At 39.5% G+C, this 18,650-nt stretch overlaps 1 protein-coding gene across 1 annotated transcript in view; it reads right to left on the bottom strand.

Annotated features, from left to right (window-relative positions):
* Nucleotides 1–3,055: 3,055 nt before the first annotated feature.
* The window catches only part of ENPEP (glutamyl aminopeptidase), a 34,528-nt gene continuing 18,933 nt past the window's right edge, over nt 3,056–18,650 (bottom strand). The window contains exons 8-20 of the mRNA XM_017805765.1: nt 16,862–16,927; nt 15,442–15,507; nt 13,884–14,035; nt 11,007–11,086; nt 9,229–9,356; nt 9,056–9,111; nt 8,084–8,234; nt 7,409–7,482; nt 7,205–7,306; nt 6,926–7,096; nt 5,009–5,149; nt 4,115–4,193; nt 3,056–3,872 (exon numbers count right to left, since the gene is read on the bottom strand). Of these exons, the coding sequence (XP_017661254.1) occupies nt 3,732–3,872; nt 4,115–4,193; nt 5,009–5,149; nt 6,926–7,096; nt 7,205–7,306; nt 7,409–7,482; nt 8,084–8,234; nt 9,056–9,111; nt 9,229–9,356; nt 11,007–11,086; nt 13,884–14,035; nt 15,442–15,507; nt 16,862–16,927 (1,407 nt within the window). The 3' untranslated portion in view covers nt 3,056–3,731. The remainder of the gene's footprint in view (nt 3,873–4,114; nt 4,194–5,008; nt 5,150–6,925; nt 7,097–7,204; nt 7,307–7,408; nt 7,483–8,083; nt 8,235–9,055; nt 9,112–9,228; nt 9,357–11,006; nt 11,087–13,883; nt 14,036–15,441; nt 15,508–16,861; nt 16,928–18,650) is intronic.

Below are 18,650 nucleotides of genomic sequence, written 5' to 3'. Positions count from 1 at the left end.
CCTCGCTGATCGAATGACCGAGGGAAAATTATCTCTTTTTAAAACAGTTCACATTTCTTTGGATTCAGTTTCAAATTGGCATTCTTAAGCTTATCACAGACCATTTGTAAAAGCACTAGTTCCTGACCGAAAGATTTAGCATGTACCAGATTTGTTATCCGTCTAGGACAAACAGTCTGAAAGAGGCACATGCCATACAGTACATTCTCCATGAGCCATTTAAAGGTAGCAAGAGCACTGCATAATCTAGAGAATATTATTTAAAATTGACAGAACCTTTACCCTACCATAAAAGCAGCTGTCTTCTGGGGCTTTTGGACTTAATTCCACGTTCACCTACCCACTTAAGATCAGTGTGGAAATCCAGCTAACCCTTCTGTAACACCAAAAGTATCCAAGAACTAGTCAAAAGTCTCTCTGATCCAGTGTGGCTCATGCACAAAGACTGCCCTTGGTCCCACTTTCCTTAATAGAACGAAAATCAAATGGCAAGTGGCAATTGCTTGGTTCACCATTTAAATCCCTTTCTCTCCCTCATTTACCCAGGATCATGAGTCCTGTAGTTGTTCAGGCTTGCCCTCTGCTTCTCGTTCTCTCTTTGTCTCAGTGATATGTTTCTGTTCCCTCTCTCTGGTCGACCTTTTTTCTACTACAGCGATATACAATGCTACCAATATGTATCTTGTCTGAAACAGTGGTATGTCTGCGTGATTTGGATGAAGGCTGTTTTAGCTATAGCTTTCCAGCATCATAGAAAACCTTTATTACTTGCTCTGTTTCTTTGACGAAAGCCTACTATTGTAGCCAACAATATTGGCCAGCCAGGGCCCGCTCAGTGGTAGTAGGGACTACACGTAACAAAGGATAAAAATCTCTTAAAAAATCTTGTATCACTCCCATACTAGTCATACTTTTCTTTCTACAACAAATTATGGCAGATGTGTATGAATAATTAAAATATCAGTTCTTTTTGCCAAATTTCATTAAATCATCTCTGAAAGGGAAAACAACTGAGCTATGTGCCTGGATATTTTCATATTGGTTTTGCATTATTGCACATCGCGGCCACCTGGAGTTAAAAACTTTCAATCAAAACATACTGACAGTGCACAGAAAATTTTTTGACGATTGTACTATTGTATAGTCAAAGTGATACAGTGTGTTGATAGTATTACGGTGTGATGCTACCAAACCAGTTTGTGACCTTGAAACCAAGTTGTTATTTGACTTCTACTCCTTCAATTCACTCATTGAAACTGTAAAGTGGTGAAGCTGAGTTGTCATATGTTGCACTGAGTAGGCAGCTGCCCGAGGACAGTCTGCTCCCTGTGTGCTGACGGTAGTTGGGATGTGGTCAGCTGCTTCATTTTCACTGTCCTCTGTGTGTGAATCTGAGCAACAAGAAAAACTGGAAGAAATTGCCTGACCCTTTGCCACTTCCTCACCTTAAAGAGCAGCTGGTATCTCTAGCAAGTTGTAACCACTGTTAGTCAAAATCCTACCATATTTTGTTTGTAGAAGGCAAATGACTGACATTTTCCTTTGACAGGTCTTGTGTTTTAACCCCAGTTGGCAACTCAGCCCCACACAGCCGCTTGCTCACTACCCCTCAGTGGGATAGGGGAGAGAATTGAAAAAGCAAAAGTGAGAAAACTTGTGGGTTGAAATAAAAGCAGTTTAATAACTAAAGCAAAAACCACACATGCAAGCAAAGCAAAACAAGGAATTCCTTCACCACTTCCCGTGGGCCAGCAGGTATTCAGCCATCCCCCGGAAAGCAGGGCTCCATCACATATAATGGTTACTTGGGAACACAAACGCCGTCTCTCTGAAAGTCCCTCCCTTCCTTCTTGTCCCCTGCATCTCCATATGCTGAGCATGATGCCATATGGACTATCCCTTGGGTGCATTCAGGTCAGCTGTTCCAGCTCTGTCCCCTCCTAGCTTGTGCACCCCTAGCTTCCTCACTGGTGGAGTGGGACGAGAGGCAGAAAAGGCCTTAACTTTGTGTAAGCACTGCTAAGCAGAAAGGAAAACATCCCTGTTTTATCAACACTGTTTCTAGAACAAACCCAAAAAATAGCCCATACCAGCAACTGTGAAGAAACTTGAATCTATCCCAGCCAAAACCAGCACAACAGGACTACTGACTTGGTCATCAGATTTGTCTGGGCTTGTCTGGGCAGCTAATTGGGTGTCTAGGGAGAGGGCCAAAACAGTACCAGCCCTGAATCTCCTGTGGGAGTGGGATAAAGTGTTTCCATCTGGGACTGTATAAGCTCCTCTGGAGCCTTCTGTGCTGTACCAAGACCCAGAGGCAGGCAGAGCCTGTACCCTGGAATTTCTGTACCTTAGGGCTATCTCCTATGCCCCTTGAATAGCACTGCAGGATGAAGAGAAGTGTTTTTTGCCACTTCTGTCCTCCCATCCAACTACAGAGTTTCCTGACAGCTGTACCTAATCTCTCCCAGGGCTACCTACTGTGAGATGCTCTGTGATCCTGCTCCCAGGACATCCAGGCACTGGCACTAGCTGGTTATGTTCTGCTGCACCTTTCCACTCAGGAGACCAGGGAGAAGGCAAGGAGGCGCTCACTTTTGCTGCCCATACAATGTCAGGACACAGCACATGGAAATCTGGGAACTCCAAAGCGCCCCAGCTTCCAGCTTGGGAGGGACAGACAGCAGCCCTACGCCCTTCTCCAGCATCACAACAGCACAGGGATTTGGGACTGAGAGTTGTTTCTTTGTGTCTGTACTTCTGCAATCGATTGAATTGCAGCAGTGGGACTCATCTGCTCCCTCCGACTGCATGTACCATTTTTTCTGTTTTCTCAGAGGAGATAATAGATTTTTCCCCTCAAAAGTTCCTGAAGGTATCTGTACAGCATAGCTGGGCTATGTAACAGCTGCTTTTCTATATGTCAGGCCATTTTATCACTTCATTAGAAAAAGACTGAGACTTCAGGTAGATTTTTTAATTTTATTTTTTCATAAGAAAAGAGACAGTGAGTAAAGTATATCTTGTTTGCAGTATTGGCTACCCCATGTCCTTCTTTTTTTTTTTTTGAGAAGATTTAGAAATTAGACAAAAACAACCAAGACAACCCTTACCCTAAGCTACAGAATCCCAACTAATAACATTGAAAAAGAAGCTGGTAGTATTGATCCTTTGTGTACTGGTAGTTAAAACTTTAAAAATCAATGGAGAGGAAAGCTTAACTGGCCTTTCTGAAGTGTCAGAAAGCAAATCTAAATCCCAAATGTAAAATTTTTACAGCTATAAATATAGGGGATGATTTTCAGACAATGTTAAAATTACGGCTTAATTCCCTTTCCTTCAGGAGAAAGCTCCTATGAGGTGCACTTGGAAAGGAATCCCTGAGAGTACTAGATATACTTCTGTGTGAACCAAGAGTAGCTTTTCAGAGTGGTATGTGTAAGGAGTGAGACCTGAGTGATCATCAAGGACCTCAGTTCTGCCATCACTTCTGCCTTGAGTAACTTTAAACATTTGTCCTATTTGTTCAGGCAAATTCAGCTTTCAGAATCTAAAGCTATTCCTGCTAAGCAACTACACAAATATTGTTCTGGCAATGGTCTGCTGAGTGTTTGGAGAAAAAAAATATTAGGCCTTGGTCCTCTGAGGTACCTAGGTGAGAAATCCACATTGCTAAACATCTTTGAAGATCCGACTGCCTGGTCTTTTTGACAAAGTAAGACAGTGAAGTCTTACTGTGCTTCTAGCCACATTCGTATTTCATCCTTGTTTTCTTTTAGCCATTCAATATTGCTCTTCACCTGCTCAAGTGACTGACTCCTGGGCAACTCTCCTGCCCCAGCATTAGGATATTTTTCAAAGAAATTTTCCATCTGGAAAAGAGAAAAAGTATTGATGTGAAGTAAATAATTCTGTTATTGGGCAAGTGACTCTTTACAAGGACATGGTCAAGGGCAATTTTGGCTGGGAGAGATATTTAAGCTCATGTTAGTAGCACTGAGTTTTACAGTAACTCCTGCTGCTTTACACAGTGAGAGGATAAAAAGCTAAGTTTCTGGGCCAGAAGAATATTAAAGATATTGACTTAAAGCCAAGAAAAGTGCTGTCACCATACCTGCCAAAGCTGGAGCTCGGTGTTGAAGGTTTGGGTAATAGTTACTATTCGACCGAGGGTTCTGTCATTGATAGTGAATCTAGAAAAATAATTTAATAAATTATTAAATTCATGCAAAACTATTGAAAGAGAAAAGGCACAAGTAATTATCTGAAGCTTAAACTCATAACTGTGCTGCAATAAAACATACATTGAAATTTCAGTATTTTTTGAAATTCTTGAAAAATAGTACTCCTATAAAATATCTGTGCTGTTCTTTAATACATTTACTAATGGAGTGATCTCTTATGGCGGATTTTTTTCCTTTTTAAATAATGACTTATTGTCTCAAGCTGGAAATTAGGTATATTGCTGCCCAGCAATACAAATACAGTTCACAGCTCTAGACTTGCCGGTATGTGCTGTTTCCGTGCCCCCATCAAGCACTTAGAAAGGAAACCTAAAGAGAGTGAAGTCACTCAAATAGGGAGGAGCAAAGCTAAAAGGTTTGCTATTACTTCTACTGCTCATTTGTATGTCTGCTGCCTGCTATTACCATTAGATGAAAATTTTAAAAAAAATTCTGTACACTGTCATCTTGTTATGAAATCAGCAGCAAGAGTGGAGACAAGACTGACTAATTTCCATGCAATAACCAGATTTCTACAGCCTTGGTAGAACTTTCTATACTTCATCACAATTTACTGGTAGCAATCATTTAGGGAAAGAATGGTTTTCAAGTTAGCAACAAAGTACTTTTTCACAGCAGATGGATATAATTGTGTTGAATACGCTTTCAGTTTTCATTTTGCAAAGGCCAGTGATTATAGCTGTATAGTAAAACACAGCTATAAAAAACATGCCTGTAACAAGATTTATAGATGGATGTAGTTTCCAGTGAGTTCATTAGAGTACCTGTCGACTAAGTATTGCCAGTTCAGTCGTATCCAGTCCCAGGCCATTGTTTTCCCATAGGTGTTATATGAGATGTATCTCAGGACTGTGAACACATCTTGGCTTTTGATGAGGTTAGTGTCGTAAATATATTTCAGATACCTAAGGGAAACACCATAAGAATTGATGAGAGCCATTTCCAAACAGGAATATTAGGTTTTTTTCTACAGTATTTTAAAGGTGAAGTACATGGATCTAAAACATTACTGTGTCAAGAGATAATTGTATTGAAAGAAATCTAGGCAGGTAGGAGTCTCTTTAGAAAGTAGGTAGGGTTTATGTTTCTACTTGCAAATAGCCAAATGCCATTATTATTCCTATATTTTATTCAAGTAGGGAAAACAAGATTGGATCAGTCAGTAGTTCAGCCTGTTTGGGCAGCCAAGAGCCAAAAAAGTAGTAGTCCAGGCTATAATGATCTTACTGGACCATGAGTACACACAGAAGTGGCTTGCTCACACTGACATCCGTGCTGTTTGTTTGGATACTTTTATCCATACAAAATTAAAATTCATTCAGGCAGAGCATGCCTGCAAGTGCTGCAGTTACAATTCCAATTATAGCATAAATGTTTTTGACTGACAAAGTGGAGGGATTCCCCCAGCATGCATGTTTGCAGGAATAACCTGATCATGGCTTCACAGTAGCAGCTGCAGAAGAACAACATCGTTTTAAAGTGTCGTGTGCTGGGATTAAGGATTGTCTTCCTTTTTCCTATGCACAAGGGGCAATTTTGTTCAAACTGTTTGCTCTTTTCTCCTTACTTGTTATTTCAGTATTAAATTAAGTGACAAATTTTCCCTGGTTTAGGGGGGATTTTTTATTTTCTGCAAATACAGGCTGATCTAGCTAATTAATTCATGTCTTAATCATGTCAGTTATTATTTATTGAATGGCTTACATTATGGCTGTTGTGGTGAAAAGAATTTAGGAATACACCTGCTTCCTATCAGTATTTTAATTACTCTAACTCTTATATTTACTCTTCGTGAACCTCCTACACTTCCTGATTTCATCTCATTTAAACTTGGAACTCTTTTAGGCAGAGATTGCTCCATCTTATGATATTTAGACAGGGCTCCAACACAATGGTGAACGGCCCTGGTGAAGATGGTTGCCTGCATCTCAGCTATGTTATACAACTACATGCATAGTTATCAGATAAGCTGAAAGTAGCAGGTTGTGTCTATGCAGAGCAACAGCCTGGTGAGTTGCTTGCCCCGTCTGACAGCTGGACTGGCCTGGAGCAGTATCCAGACTCCTCATCAGTGCCACAGCAGCATGAATATGATATTTTTGTTTCTAGCTCAAGTACCTCTGCACAGCACCTCAGGGAGCATTGCAGGTTCACACAGGACAGTTAGTAACAATAACTCAAGGTTGTTTGCTTAATTTTGCCTACTGAGAAGGTAGACATCTAGGCTAAGTAAACTCCCTCTGGAGTCAATGGAGGGTGACTGAGAACACCCAAAGGCAATTCTTCCCATTGATTTTAAGCACCTTTCCTGGTCCGGGATAAGCAGTGCTCTGGAGGTCCTTCCTCCCTTCACTGATTATAGAGGAAACAGATGACTAATTTTCTCCTGATGCTTTACTATTAGGCAGCTAAAATTGCGCACAGTGAAGGTGGACGAGCTGAAGTCTGTTGACTGATTGCAGGAACTACCATACGTTCAATATCTTTCCACTAAATGAAAAAAGCTTTTTTTCTGCTATAGTACAGTCTCAGAGGGGGGTGTTAGATAACTGGTCTTGAAAATGTATTGCATTTCCTCATGCTGTAATCTGACAAAAATGGCAGGACAGAGGAGAGGAGAAGGGAATGAACAAACCAGTTGCTTCTGCAGGAAAAGAGAAATCTTTGTATGCTTAAATCACCTGTCCAAAAGGGTAATGTTCTTCACTGATGCCAGGCCATATAGCAGCTTTTCTTTTTCTTGGGCTAATGTTGTTTCTTGGTATTTGTTGAACATGTAATTCCACGATGACTCATTGCCTGAGTTCTGCATCCCATAGCGATATACTATGAGTCGGAGATTTGCAGCAATACTAAAATAAAGAAACAGTGCTTAAATATTCTTCTCCCTTTCCTGCTTGAAATCAGTGACAAAGTCACATGCTGTGTTCTTCACCACGATAAAAGCTGTGAGCACTCACGGTTCTCCTTGTAACCATTTATCGAAGAGTTGAGAAGCATTGTTCAAAGAGTCTGTGTCACCCATACTGCAGGCAAAGTCTAGAACAGAAGCACGAAGAAGCCTTGAAAAGAGAGAGAGAGAGGGAGAAAGAGACATTTTCCTACTGCTTACCATTGTTTGAATCCATCAATAATATGAGAAGGAAAAAATAAGATTGTTCCACCTCTGCAAATGGCTTCCAGAATCATTCCAGCTCAGTTCATCCACAATGGGTTTTACCAGAGAGCGAAAATAACGCTGAGGTAGAAAAAGGGGGTTGGTTACTTTTGTAGATTTCTTTAAAGAATAATATATTTGTGTTCACAGTTTATTCTCCTGGGGTACAGCAAGGACACACTGCCACAACTGTTTTCCACAGACGATGCCGAATTCAGGACATAATTGTTTTAGTGACCATTAAATCATGTTCAGTATGTTAGGTCAGTAAACAAACCTGCTCCCTGCCATACTGAGGTGTAGCCATACTTTGTGCTGAGGACAGATGTCAGAGATTTTGCAGCCCTATACATGCTTCTTTATCGAATGCAGGACAGCTTCGACTAATAAATGTCTGTACTCTGGATTATTATGTATTATGGTGATGGATTATAGAAATAATTAGCCATAAATTCTTTTATTCAGGTTCATAGTCCTGAATGCAAAATCCAGATGATTCAGATATCACTACTGAGCAATTTTTAGCTTTCTTTTTTTTTTTTTTTAAGATTACAAAAAGTAAATACTGATAATTAAGCACCACTGAAAATCACTTGAACTTCAACATTATTCTTGTTACAAATCCTGAACTGTCAGATGCAGTGGTCCCATGCAGGAATGGGGTTTTTTATTGTTTCATCACCTGAAAGAGGGGATAGATATTTGTATCATCTTGAAGCATGTTTGCAAGGTAGGTTACAGCTGATATAGCTCTATTCCAAGGCAAATACTCTGCTTCATTTCTCAGGTATTTTGTGAGGTTCAGGGGAACAGAGTAATCCACGAGTCCAGGTCTGTGGAAAGAAAAAACATAAAGTCTGTTATTTTAATGAATTTGAAAAACTTGCTTCTTCAAAGATATTAGATTTACTATTTACTCTAGAAGGCCTGAAACAGTAAAGTCTGTGAGGGGAAAAGTAGTCTGGAATGTAACTTGGAAGGTTTTCCAAAGAGATACTGAGGATCAGTGTTGATCAATACCAAACTGTAGGAACTATCACTGTTATGAGAAGACTGCTCACATTGTGCAGCAGCCCAGTGTGCCCAGAAGTGGATAGCTCTTAAGTGACTACATTAACACCACACATAAAGGAATTGATAACTGTAGACATCCTGAAAGGCTGAGGAGACTTAGACTTAGAGGCTGCTACAGAATGTCGCTTAAAATTTATCTGTGTCAGCATGGCTGCGTACAAGAGCTAGAAGTTTCTGATCAAGTTTCTGAACAAGATAGCTGAGGTGGTAGATATCTAATGCCTTGGTATGCATTGTGGGCATGCCTCTGGCTTTCTGGATACCTAACTTCTTCTGGAGTGCTCCTATTATTGTTATTTACATGATAAAAACACCCCCTTCTAAGACCTGTGCAATTAAAGCCTGCTTTTTTCTTGCCATGTAACTGAAAGGGAGCATTTCTCTTGATTGCATTGGTAATGCAAGCTGGCAATGTGTACTTAAGGTCACTCCTTTTGGAGGACAAGGTAAAGCAACAAAGAAATAAGGCTTGCAACAAATTCAGAAAACTTCTTTCAACCACCCGTGTTGACTTAATTCTAATTATTAGCAATGGAAGGTGAAAAATTTGTGTTGAAATCTCTGCAGGGAGTTAGTTTACCTTGCTAAAGAAAAGGCGTCATCCAAAATCCCTGCACGATCAGCAGTTGAAAAGTTCTGTATGAAAAGAGGAAAAGAGGCATCAAGAGTATATAGATTATTTGGAGGATAAAAACAGCCTTTACAGATCTCTTCTAAGAGATCCACCAGACAGGTTAACATTATGATACTCACTTTGTGGTCTAGGAACAGAAGAGAGCTTAGCTTGGCCCAGTTTTGACCATCATAATTCACCCGATAGAATCCAATGTGGTCTGGATTGATGTTTAAAAAAGTATCAGGAGAAGCTGATATTGTAATTCCTGCAAAACAAACCAATAAACAGGGGTCAGTTTGTGCACCTTATATGACACACAACTCATTGGAAATTCCTTGACTCCAAGAGTATTATTTGGTTTTAATGAATATCAAAATAAGATCCAAACATTAATTTTATTTATTTACTTATTTTTAAATGGCTGTGAGGAAAGATGAGTTATTATAGACTTTAATGAATGCCAGCATCTGTATTAGAACAAGGAATTGTGGTAATTACTTGGGCCAGCTAGTTTGTTAAATTTAAAATGGAGATCATTGTGACTAGGGTGAGGACAGTGAGATTTAGTGTCATTGTAAGAAGTAAAAAATTGTAAAGAAACAGTTCTTGCAAATGTATTTTTAAAAAGTTTTTCATCCTCATGTTTACTATTAGTTTCAAAGTTATCATATTTTATCCTCCATTAGTTTAATTTTTAAGTTTGCTTCAACTAACTTTTTAAGGGTTTTCTTCTCTGTATTCTTTACTAATTCATTTTTTGCAGTTATAGACAAAGGAATTATAAATTAGTTGAGACTTTCCTCAAGCACTCATGTTTAGGGATTTTCCTGTTTAAAATGAATACTTGAAAAATGTTCCTTTCTCAGAATCTTGGGCTGGTCCAGCTGATGATGGTAGTTATGAAAGTTTTTCTATTGCTCATTGAAAACAGTGGTCTTCAATCTGCAGTTTGAGCGTGGCTGTAGTTAAAAGCACATTTCTATTTGGGTGACCCAAAACAAGTGTTTCTAAAGGCATTTTTTCCTTACAGTTGCTGTTTGCCTTACTAGCCAAGAATTTTACGGATGTAGAAGTAAGCACGTAATCATGCCTTTGCAGGCTTTTTCAAGTCAATAGCCCCTTGCAGTCCACTGTAATATCGTGTGGAAATTGGAGAAAGAAAATTTCTTTGTGTAAACTCCTGACTTGTATCATGACATAAAACTTTTTTTGTTTGCTTTTGCATGTATAATAAAAGCAACCAGGCAAAAAAAATAACGACCCCCCAAAAAAAACCAGAACAAAAGACAAATTACATTTTAAATAGGTAACATTCAAAAAAATTGAAGAAAAGATGAGCTGATTGTAATATTTCTGAAATTCCAACATGTGATGTTACTGAAAAACTAAACAAAGTTTCCCCCCCATTTTTGTCCGCTACATCTATAGAATGAGAAATTCAGATTTGACTGCATAATAGAACAATGATCAAAATTACCCACACAGGTATTTTCTCAGTCCTGAAATCAGCATTAGAAAAGATGTTTAATAATTTGTAGATCTTTGACTGAATTAAAATTTCCAGTTTACCATGCCACAGATGCATTCATCAGCCTTCCACTTCACCTCTTTTCCTAGACTCAACAAAGGGCATATCTAAGTCCAATTGATTTTAGCACATTATAATTAAGAGTATGCTTAGATGTTTCTGTGAATAGGACTGTATTTAAACAGATGCTTAAGAACAATGCTGTACTGTGCCTAAATTGACATAATGTGTGTACAGGGGGAATAGTAATCTTATCACAGAAATTACCACCAACTTCAGCCCAACCAAGCTGTATGCTGGTTCCTGGATCTGAAAAGTGAAAAGTATGAGAGTAATTCTGTGTTATATTTCTTGTAAAGGACACTTAAAAGAGAACATGAAGTTTACCTGTAGAATCTGATGCATTGTACAAAGTATAATTTGTTGAACTCCCAAGTCTCCATTTCACTGGTATATTCCATTTGTAACTGAAATTATTTAAAGGGAAAGAAAATCAAATGACATTTGAAACCAAATGGTGAAAGACTCTCTCTAGTATGTCCAGTACGTAGGATGGAGCCACAGCACAGCCTGACCAAGACTGTGGCCTGGCAGTCAGGAAAGTGGGACAGCAGAGTCAGAGAAGTAGAACAGCAGAGCATGCTTTGAGCACACCTGCACAGCCACCTGCATAGGCCTGCTAAAATTACTGAGCCCTTTTGAGCAGTCAGCTGCTCTTCCATGTTAACATATTATAGTTCATCCCAGGGAGATTTTTCTTCCCCCTTAAATCCCTTGGTGACAAGTGCTATGGGAAAATCTAAGTCATCTTAACAACTCTGGGTTAAGTGAATGGTCATTAACTCCCAGAAAATACAAAAATGAAAGTTATGTATCTCCTCTTGATAGAAAGATCTATTGTTTTGTATCTGCTAAACAAAATATGTTAACAAATTTAATACACTTCTGGATTTTACTAGTTCTCTTATGAAGCTTACTGCAATGGAATTTAGAGTTGTCATTGTTTGGCCAGAAGCTCCAGTACTGTGTTTCCCCAAGAGAAAGCCCATATATGATTTTTTTAATACAAACTCGATTTTTGTAAATGCATTTAATGAGGCTGTGTGATGACCCACCCTTTACAGGAAGGATTTTATTTAGTTTTCATGTTCTTGAGATTACATATGTAAGTACTTTTGATATATTAGCTGCGTCCTTATGTGTTCCTAACATGCTGTGCTGAAGCTATGTATTTGCCCAGCAGCACTACTTTGAGAGTACTAGTTTTTGAACTTCCAAATCTTTGGAGTGCCAACATGCAGGAGAGGACTTTTTCAAGCCAAATAAGCTTGGAACAAGCCAGCAGCTCAGAATTTTATTCCTGCAGAGTTCAGAGAATAAAGCATACACAAGACCTGGAGTTTTCTCTGCTTAAATGAAACCCTGCACCTGCACATGAAACAGGCCAGTTCCATCAGGAGCTTCTCATCCCCATCTGTGATGGTGGAAGGAGGAGGTTTTGATTTTTTGGTGAATTGACCTTAGGCGAGGGAGTCAGTCTGTCACAGCATAGGTAATATCAGCATTATAATATATATTATGGGGAGTTTTCAAAATTAATTTATAAAAACTACACATTCAGAAAAAACCTTCCCCTTTCACTTTGGGGATAGCAGGGACAATACACAGCTCAGCTTCTTAACAGACTAAGGTAGGAACAGTGCTAGGATTTCTACTTTAGAAATGGCAAATCGTAACGTACTGTAAACACTGAAGTCAAGCAAAAGTAGGATTCCGGAGTCTGCTACTTCAGAGCATAGTGCAGTAAATCAAATTTTTTAATACAAAGAAGTATTTTTGCCTGAATAGTCTGTAGCACCACTCTTCAGATGGCACAATGCTGTACTTTGAGTCTATGAAATCTTCTGCTTAGGTTGGGAGAAATGTAATGTTGCAAATACACAGGTAGTTAGTTATCTCATTCCAACTCTTTTGATACCTATCCAAAACTGCCAATAGCATGGGCCTTCTCATTGCTCAAGTTTTTTTCTTTTTAATCAGAAGGAAATAGAGTGGTCACAACCGTTTCTTCTGTTTCTTCATTTTCTCCTTCACAGAATCACAGAATATTCTGAGTTGGAAGGGACCCACAAGGATCATCAAGTCCAACTCTTAAATGAATGGCCCATAGGGGAATCAAATCCAGAGCCTTGGTGTTATTAGCACCATGCTCTAACCAGCTAAACTAATCTCAGGGTCCCTGTTCTTGTCCTTTGAATTAAAAGAGCTAGTAGAAGTTAATGGAAAAAATGCGTTTGGGTATATTTAGTCCTGCTTCATACTGACAAGTTTTACTGATTTAATTGATTGGTCCAGGATCCAGTTCAAGGAAGGAACAAAACCTTCCTAACATGGATTAATTTGAATCTCTTTCACTGAAAGGTTAATGAAGTTGTACTACCTCAGAACTGGGTAGTAATCTGCTTAATGCCATGGTGCAGCCACGCCACTGTCCTGTGCAGGTCCATCAACCCACAGATAGAGTTCATTTCCCTTTAGGTCAATCGCCTGTTATTTAAAAAGTATGCTCCAATACAGTATGCCACCTGTCTTGAACAGGTAGATGAACGTCTGCAGATGTCTGTCTGGTCACATAAGAGCCCAAGATGGGTAACTTTGACTAGACAACTACATTTTAAATGCGTAAAATTAAGCAATACATCCTAAGGAAAATATCAAAAAATAGCTCCTGATTAGGATTAATGAAATTTATACATGACCAGCTACTTCACATTAAATCATGTTTTTAAGACATGCAGAGAAGACCCTGTATTGTATGTGAAGATCCTGTGATATATTATAGATCCTACACCATATAGGAAAGGCAGTAAACTACTGTCATGTAAAATACTTGGGTCATAGTATCTGATTTCTGAACAGAGACAACTTTGTATTAATTTTCTTAGTCTGACAGATAATTTGCAGTCATTCAACAGACAATTTGCAATAATCTGAGCTGTCTGTGTGCAAATAAGGTTTTCTGAGAGATCTTGTCCAATTTTATTCTGCTGCATTTGAGAAAGAAAAACCCTTAGACAAAGGGCTGATGTTGTCCTAAATTTGAAATATTTGTATCTAACTTCCTCCTCTCTTCCTTTTAAAATAAATGTTGAGAGTAAGTTTAGCAAGAATGAGCAAAACACAACTTACATATAAGTCAGATGAAAAGGGTATATGCACAGTATTTCTACCTGTTTTGAACAGACATTTACAGCAGGAACTTACCCAAGATCAGATGGAGGATGAGAAGCATTTGCCCTGGGATCCAAGAGAAAACGTTTCTGTGTGAATAGTGAATTATCCCCCATTTCCAAAACAGGGTAGCCCATCTGTCTAGTCCATGTGTCCATGACTTCCTTCACAGGTTTATTACTTGCCTATAAATGATGGAAGAAGGTTGCGGTGAAAATGCAAATTCAGTACAAAGAGGAAAAAAAATTAAGTATCTCTGGTATTGAGAAAAAGAAGAACAGAAAGGGGCAGAGGAAAGAACAGGTTCAGCACAAAAAATGCTCCATTAAATCCTTTTATGGTGTCATTGAAAGAGTGAGTTGGAAACTTAAACACAGACAAGAAATGAGAAGTGCGTGGACGGAAGACTGGTCAATAACATGGACAAGAAATACTGAGGAACCTTTGAGGTCCCTTGCATGCTCTAAGATCTCTCCATTTTTTCTGAGGGAATAACTGAACAGGACAAAAAAGACACAGTGAGATTTTTCCAAGCCAGAAGTCTCTTTGCAGTGTGTCCTGTTTTCAGTGTGAAGGAACAGCCAGTATTAACCACCAGCAGCTGCACTTATGTAAAATTTGATCCATTTGATTCATTATGTGGACTGTGAACGTCTGTCCTAGGATCTGGAGCTGGAGAAAGCTGCCACTGCTTCCCCAGGATGCCACCTGTGAGGAAAGGGAGCTACGGTCACTGTTTCCTTCTCAAGATGAGGTAGATGATATGGAGATGCAGAGCATCAGAGAGAAAGTAGGAAGAAATCCTGCTGAGCAGGAAGAAGTCTGGGACTAAGGAGAAGATGGGAGCTAGAAAAGAGACACAAAAGCATGACTTGGGCAGTGTCAGTGTCCACAGTGTGGAAAGAAAGGAAATAATATCAAGGAAGAACTTGGTAGTATGTAGGTGGGGTTTGGGGGTAATGAGATAGATGGAAAGAAATAGCCCAGTCTCAAAGAAAAGCAAAGATCAGAAAATGGTGGCACTGACAATGACCCAGATGGGACTCAAAAGCTAGAGAGGCAGATAAGCACCAAAATTACTTGGGAATTGATACTACTGAGAGCTTTCAAACAGCTGAATCTGGTTAGAGAAAAGGGAGAGTATGGGGTGCATGTGTCTGGTGGATGAGCGGTGTTTTCACAAAATGAAATGAGTTCAAGTTGTGGGGGAAATGTTTCAGTTGCAGGCTGTTCGTAAACAAGGCCTCCTCTCTTGTTTCTTATTCCACTCCTACGATCTTATGCAAAAAAAAAAAAGGAGAGAATTATATATATTTGGTGGAACTAAGATATACTGGAATACACTAGGAGGCTGCCTCTATTGAAAAAAAAAAAAAAAAAAAGGAGAGAATTATATATATTTGGTGGAACTAAGATATACTGGAATACACTAGGAGGCTGCCTCTATTGTGATCTCTTAGTGACAGGAGAGGTACAGAATACAAAAAGTTTGGGAAACTGAAATCAGTGGGTGTGATATTTATTTATTTTTTATTTATTTATTTGTTTATTTTTATTTATTAGCAAGGGTTTGGATTGATGCAAAACATACCTCTTCCAGAGCTTCCCAAAATTGTTGTGTCTTTGCATTCTGGAAATGGTAGTTCTTCAAATATGCCTAGAGAGAAGTAGAAGGCTGTGAAAGTACTACCAGGTCTTTCTTTTTTGCCTGTGAAAACAGTACACATATTCAGTTGTACAGAGAGTTCCAATCAGTTGCACAGAGTACCCATGGGTGGTAGTATAGTGAGTAGAAGGTTAAATGGGTTAATATTCAGCTGATGAAGATCCTTTGCTCTGCAATGCATCTCATAACATTAAAAGTCAGCCTTTTCCGGTGTGACTTGTTAATACAAAATAAATTTGTAATTGAAGAGCGGTTTGTATTTTGTTTGAAGGGACACCAACATACCCTGTTGCAAATTTCTGTCTAATGTAAGAGGTTGTTTAGCAGAAGGAAGCTAATTCAGGAGATTTCCCTAGCTGTGCACTTGGAGTGGAAGTACGAAAGTCACCTTAAAGATCACCTTTAAGTTGTGATCGAAACAACTATTACAAGGAACAATTGTATCCAGCGAAGTGTTTGCACCTCCTAAACTCTATTCCTGTCCTATGTCTTACCTGTCTGCTTAGTGTTTTCCTACGCTGTTACCCGACCCTGGCGAAGTTCAGTCAGTAGATGGTGCTGTTAGTTTCGCTGTTAGCCACAGCTGCCCACGTTAATGCTCGTGAAGGTAGAAGGGGAAGTGTATTTTCCTATCCCGTGTAACTGTCCCGATTGAATATATAAAAGCGGAAATAAAGCAAAATAAAGCTGTCTTGTAGCAACCTATAAATGTGCTGTCCTGAAGGGACAGAAGTAAGAACAAATGTGGTAAACCTGCAAAACTCTGTAGAGACAACCGATGCTGGTTGGGAGGAAAGGACAGATAAACTTCCTCTTTCTGGGAGGGCTCCTTTCTCCCATTTCTTCTTTCCCTAATTTTGTAGCAACACATTTTCACTCCAAAAGAAAGGACTATGAAATGTGCAACCCTTTTCTACTCCCTGTTACCTTGGCTTTCTAGGGCTGGTAATGTCCCTGCATCAGAGCACAGATGAGCTTATGCCTGTGTCCCTACATAGCAGGCTTGTGTGGGTTGGAGGATACCAGCCATATGAAGCTGCAGACGTGCTTTATAGCTGAATGAGGGGATCCTAGCTGACAACAGGGTAACAGTGGGGTGGAGTAGGTTTCTCCGCTAAAAACTGTCATGAATTTAGGTCCTTGCTGGCAGGCTACCAAATCTTAATGCAGTTCACATTCCTGCTTCTGTGGGAGCATGGAACTTCTTCCCCTCCATGTACTCAGTACTGAAATGCATTAAATACTTTTGCTACTAATACCAGGATCTCTGATACTCAGCTTTTGAATAATGGCTTTGGTAGTGAGGATGGGCTGTATGTCCAGCATGTTTTGGTGACAGCCTTACCTGACAGCCTTTCTGGAAGACCTCTGGTGTAATCCAGTCTTGAAGCATTCTGAGGATAGATGCACCCTATGGACAAAGGGAAAGGGGAGAAGGTTATTCCACACTGCTCTAACACTGGATTTCCGTTCACCTAAAAAGCAACATGTGAATGAGTATTCTATAAGGCAAAAATAGAAACCATCCATGACACTAAAGAAGTGTGTTTTCCACTTCCTTTGTGGCATGGCATGTGCCTGCCTGGTGGAGTTTAATTCTGGATGTGGGAATTGGTCTTCAGTTGTGATCAGATACTTGTTTCTAAGTTCAGCTGTGTTTGGTGGAAGGGCTACTAAGCCCTTCTGCTGGGGGTTACAGTCCTGCCACTCTGCCAGTTTCTGTGAGCAGGGCCCCCTGTTTCATTTTGAACAGGACAGGGGTGAGGGCAGCTGGGGAAGTAGCCCTGTCAGGGGAACAGCCTGACAGAGGCAGACACTTCTGCTGAACATCCAACAAGCAACAAGTAGGGAACTCCAAAAATGCTGCAAATCTGGGGCTTTACATGTTGGGGATGCCATTTCAAGATTAAGAAGGAGATTTTCTGAGGACTGGTGCAAGAGCTTTGGCCTCTTAAGCAGGGTAGAATTGTGTTCAGGGAAGTTAGTTGGATGTCACAGAAAAACCCTGAAAAAATTAGGGCTTTGAAAGAAGAGAGAAACAAAAGGAAGACAGGAGAGGGAAGTAGAAGACCCATGTAGAACAAAGAACAGAGTAGGCACAAAACGACGGAAAAAAAAAGCAGTGCAAACCCAGTCTAAAATGCAAAATATGATTTGAGGATTAGCATGTTTTCATTTTCTGAACAAAATTAAAGGGCAGCTGAGACCCTAGTGCTACAAATAGTTTAAAAATCTAGTTGTCCCATGAAAACAAGAATGTTATATGAATTCTCAGTAAATCCTGTTTCCTCTCTTTACATGTCTGAGAATAACTACTGCACCAGTCATGGCAGAGGGACTGTTTGAACAGATATGCCTCAAACTGCTTTCCAGGCTGTTGTTGCAGAGTCAAGGTGGTCAGCAGAGGACTTTTCTGATATAGAAGTTTAATGTGTTTGCCATGGAACATGTTCAAAAACAATTCAGTAAAATTTAGAACGGATATCCATTAATGGTAATTATAAGGCTGCTTATGATTAATGGTGATCATAAGGCCATGTGTATGTACTAGGGTACCTCAATTCCTCAGCTTTGTCTGTCAGTCACTTCTCATCTGAAATCACCTCTCATAAACCATCCCCTCCCATTTATATTAAAAGTCACAGTAGAAATACACACTTATGCGTGCATTTGGAAACACTGGAGATTTCTTTTGCTTCAAATTGTAATGTATAGTTAGTTCCTTGCATTTTCTACTACTGTCATTCCTTTCTTTCTTTCCATCGTGTCTTTCCCCTACTCTTGTCATTCCTCTGTAGTCCATGATGGAGTGTGTTTGAGAAAAACTCATCCTAACAAAATCACTGATTATAGGAACTTCAGTGTTTTAATAACTTTCCTTTCTTTCAACTATTTGGGGAGGCTCTGGAAAGTGACCTACTCTGACGGGGATGTAAGGGGCAGTCTTTATCAACACCCGCAGAACTTCTAGAGAGTCATAGTAATTGCCAAGTATATGACAAGATTTGTTTTTGGCAGAAATATGGAACATGATTCCTAAACTTCTTTAGCTGGGAGACTCAGAAAATATGGAGGTCCAAGAGCAAATTTCTAGCACAACTTACTTAAGTATCTGTTTGCTGAAAAGATTTGCA

The sequence above is a fragment of the Lepidothrix coronata genome, unplaced genomic scaffold (genome assembly GCF_001604755.1).
Source record: "Lepidothrix coronata isolate B3197 unplaced genomic scaffold, Lepidothrix_coronata-1.0 Scaffold13, whole genome shotgun sequence".
NCBI lineage: Eukaryota > Metazoa > Chordata > Aves > Passeriformes > Pipridae > Lepidothrix > Lepidothrix coronata.
Note: the sequence above shows the minus strand (reverse complement) of the source record. Positions and strands in the feature narration are given on the sequence as shown.